Source organism: Nematolebias whitei, chromosome 9 (assembly GCF_014905685.2).
Source record: "Nematolebias whitei isolate Nwh7 chromosome 9, NemWhi1, whole genome shotgun sequence".
NCBI lineage: Eukaryota > Metazoa > Chordata > Actinopteri > Cyprinodontiformes > Rivulidae > Nematolebias > Nematolebias whitei.
Window position 1 is genome coordinate 8,264,879 of NC_056506.1, and position 2,393 is coordinate 8,267,271.

The window sequence follows — 2,393 nt, forward strand, 5'->3', positions numbered from 1 at the left end:
AGGAGGGCTGTGATCAGTCTTACATCGGGGAAACTAAACAGCCACTGGCCAAAAGGATGGCCCAGCACAGAAGATCAACATCATCAGGCCAGGATTCTGCGGTCTACACTCATCTCCAGGCCAGCGGTCACTCTTTCAAGGATGAAGATGTGCACATCCTGGATGGAGAGGAACGATGGTTTGAGAGAGGAGTAAAGGAGGCCATCTTTGTGAAAAGAAATCGTCCATCATTAAACAGGGGTGGAGGCCTCCGGGTTCAACTGTCCCCCTCTTACAATGCTGTGATTGCTAGTATCACTCAGCCCTCTGTGAATAGTAAACAGCCATCAGTGTGCTAATGATCCATTGTTAGGCTGATGGTCCTTCTTGAGCATGTGATCAGCTGGTTTTGGTTGTCAGCAGCAAACTGGTTGATCCACTCTGAGAAGGTGCTATTTAAGAGACTGAGCTGAATACAGCACCTCAGACTGAGGAAGTCTCTTGGATGAGAGACGAAACGTTTCTACATTTTTTTGCTTTGTTTTGTTTTTTTGAATGTCCAGAGGACCAGATTGAACTTTTTTGGATTTAATCCATATCCTTATCGTCAAAGCATAAAATAATGTCTTTCTCTATAAGTTGAATTATTGGTCCAGTTTTCTGTCGTATGAGTTGTACATCTGTCCAGAATGCCTTTGTATGATTACACTGATAGAATAAATGAGAGATTAAGTCCATGTGTAGTTTGCAAAATGTACAAGAATGGTCAATATTAAGTTTAAATCTTTCCAGTGTTTTTTTAAACAGGGTATACATTATGATTGATTTTATATGAAACTTCTTTAACTTTTTTGTTATGCAACATTTTTCCCCATTAACCAAACTTGTTTCCAGTTCAATTTCTCCAAATGTAGAGGACCAAAAAAAATAAATAAATCTAGCAGGAGGTAAAGTAATCTTCTGCAGACATGCTCTTGTAAGTTTGTTGGAACATGTTTTTTTAGTGATCTCCATTCCACCTAGCATTATGGGGCTTCTAAGTTGGCCTCTAGACAAATGATCAGATTTTGTACCTTTGAAAAGTTGCATCATGGAGTTTGGTAGAGCGTCAAAAACTACAGCATTCGCTTTAGGTGTTGTACGCATGTTAAATCTGGTCAGAAATTCAGTGTATGACAAAAGGGTTCCGTTTTCATTTAACAGCAGTTGGACAAGCATAATTTCGCTCCACCACATGTACCACATGAGGTGCGAATGACAATAAAGAAACTCTGACTCTGATAATTCCATTATCCATCCAGCTTTTATAGTAAAGTGACTTATTTTATACAGAATATTCCGATTGTTTCATAGGTAACTTTTCAATTTTATAATCACAGGTGGAAATTGTCCAAGGGCCACTTTTGGCCGTTGGGCCATATATTGTCCACATCTGTTTCAGAAGAAAGCTGAAGTCTGGAGCAGTGTGTGAATGAATGCATGAGTTTACCAGAGACACACACCTTCTGGTCTGTCAACAAGAAGCCTCTTAAAGCTCTGGTATGTCCCAATCTTTATGGTCCCGTACGAGGCCTGCCGGAGCATGGCGGGGGCGATTCTGCAAACAAACACGCACTCACCATTTAACAGGAAATGGAGATTATCTGCAAAGAACGTTCGTTCGTTATAAAATGAAGCAGAGTTTGAAGACAAGTGCAGCGTGTAGTGAGCACACTGACCCGGAATAAAGCGCCCGGAGCCCCTCTTCCCTCCCGATCCTCAGCATGGCGTGGAGCATTCCTCTGTAGCGGATCTCCCGGTACTTACTGTCGCCCACCTGGCCTTGGACCTGGAGCCGCGTCTTGGCCAGGTCGATTGGAAAGGTCCCTGCAACAAACACGACTCGTTTATTTTATCTGATTTTTACGATACAAAACGAGCAGCGGTTAGAACCCGTCCCTCCCTCGTGTCCTACACGGACACACGTCTCACCGCATTCCGCAGTCACAGAAGCCAGCCCGCCAAAAACAAAAGGCTTCCAGTTGGACATTTCTATCATCCGTGTACCGCCTGAGACGCAGCAGAAAACCCAGTGAAGTACAGCGAGTACTTTCACCGTTCAGCTGCGGGGTCAATCCGGGTCTTTCCCCGGCGCCTCGCTGTTTCATATGGCTGTTTCTTCTTCTTCTTCTTTTACTTTATTGGCGGATTGCAAACAACGTTCAGGTGCATACCGCCACCTACTGAGCAAGAGTGTGTAACTCATGGCCTTCTTTCCCTAAATTCTATTTTTAATATTTATGTTGTGCAAATATATAAACAACTCTTTTCTAACATTACTTATTTTATCCTTCTCCCCTTCTGTTCCTAATATTCCTCCTAAACTCCACACTCTCCCTGCCTCTTTTTCTTTCAGTATCTCCCTTTCTTCTGTA

At 42.9% G+C, this 2,393-nt stretch overlaps 1 protein-coding gene across 1 annotated transcript in view; it reads right to left on the reverse strand.

Annotated features, from left to right (window-relative positions):
* LOC119414368 (kidney mitochondrial carrier protein 1) overlaps positions 1 to 2,128 on the reverse strand; it is a 48,287-nt gene extending 46,159 nt beyond the window's left edge. Inside the window, exons 1-3 of the mRNA XM_037681458.1 lie at positions 1,951 to 2,128; positions 1,698 to 1,845; positions 1,482 to 1,576 (exon numbers count right to left, since the gene is read on the reverse strand). Coding sequence (XP_037537386.1) covers positions 1,482 to 1,576; positions 1,698 to 1,845; positions 1,951 to 2,017 — 310 coding nt within the window. The 5' untranslated portion in view covers positions 2,018 to 2,128. The remainder of the gene's footprint in view (positions 1 to 1,481; positions 1,577 to 1,697; positions 1,846 to 1,950) is intronic.
* Between the last annotated feature and the right edge of the window lie 265 nt (positions 2,129 to 2,393).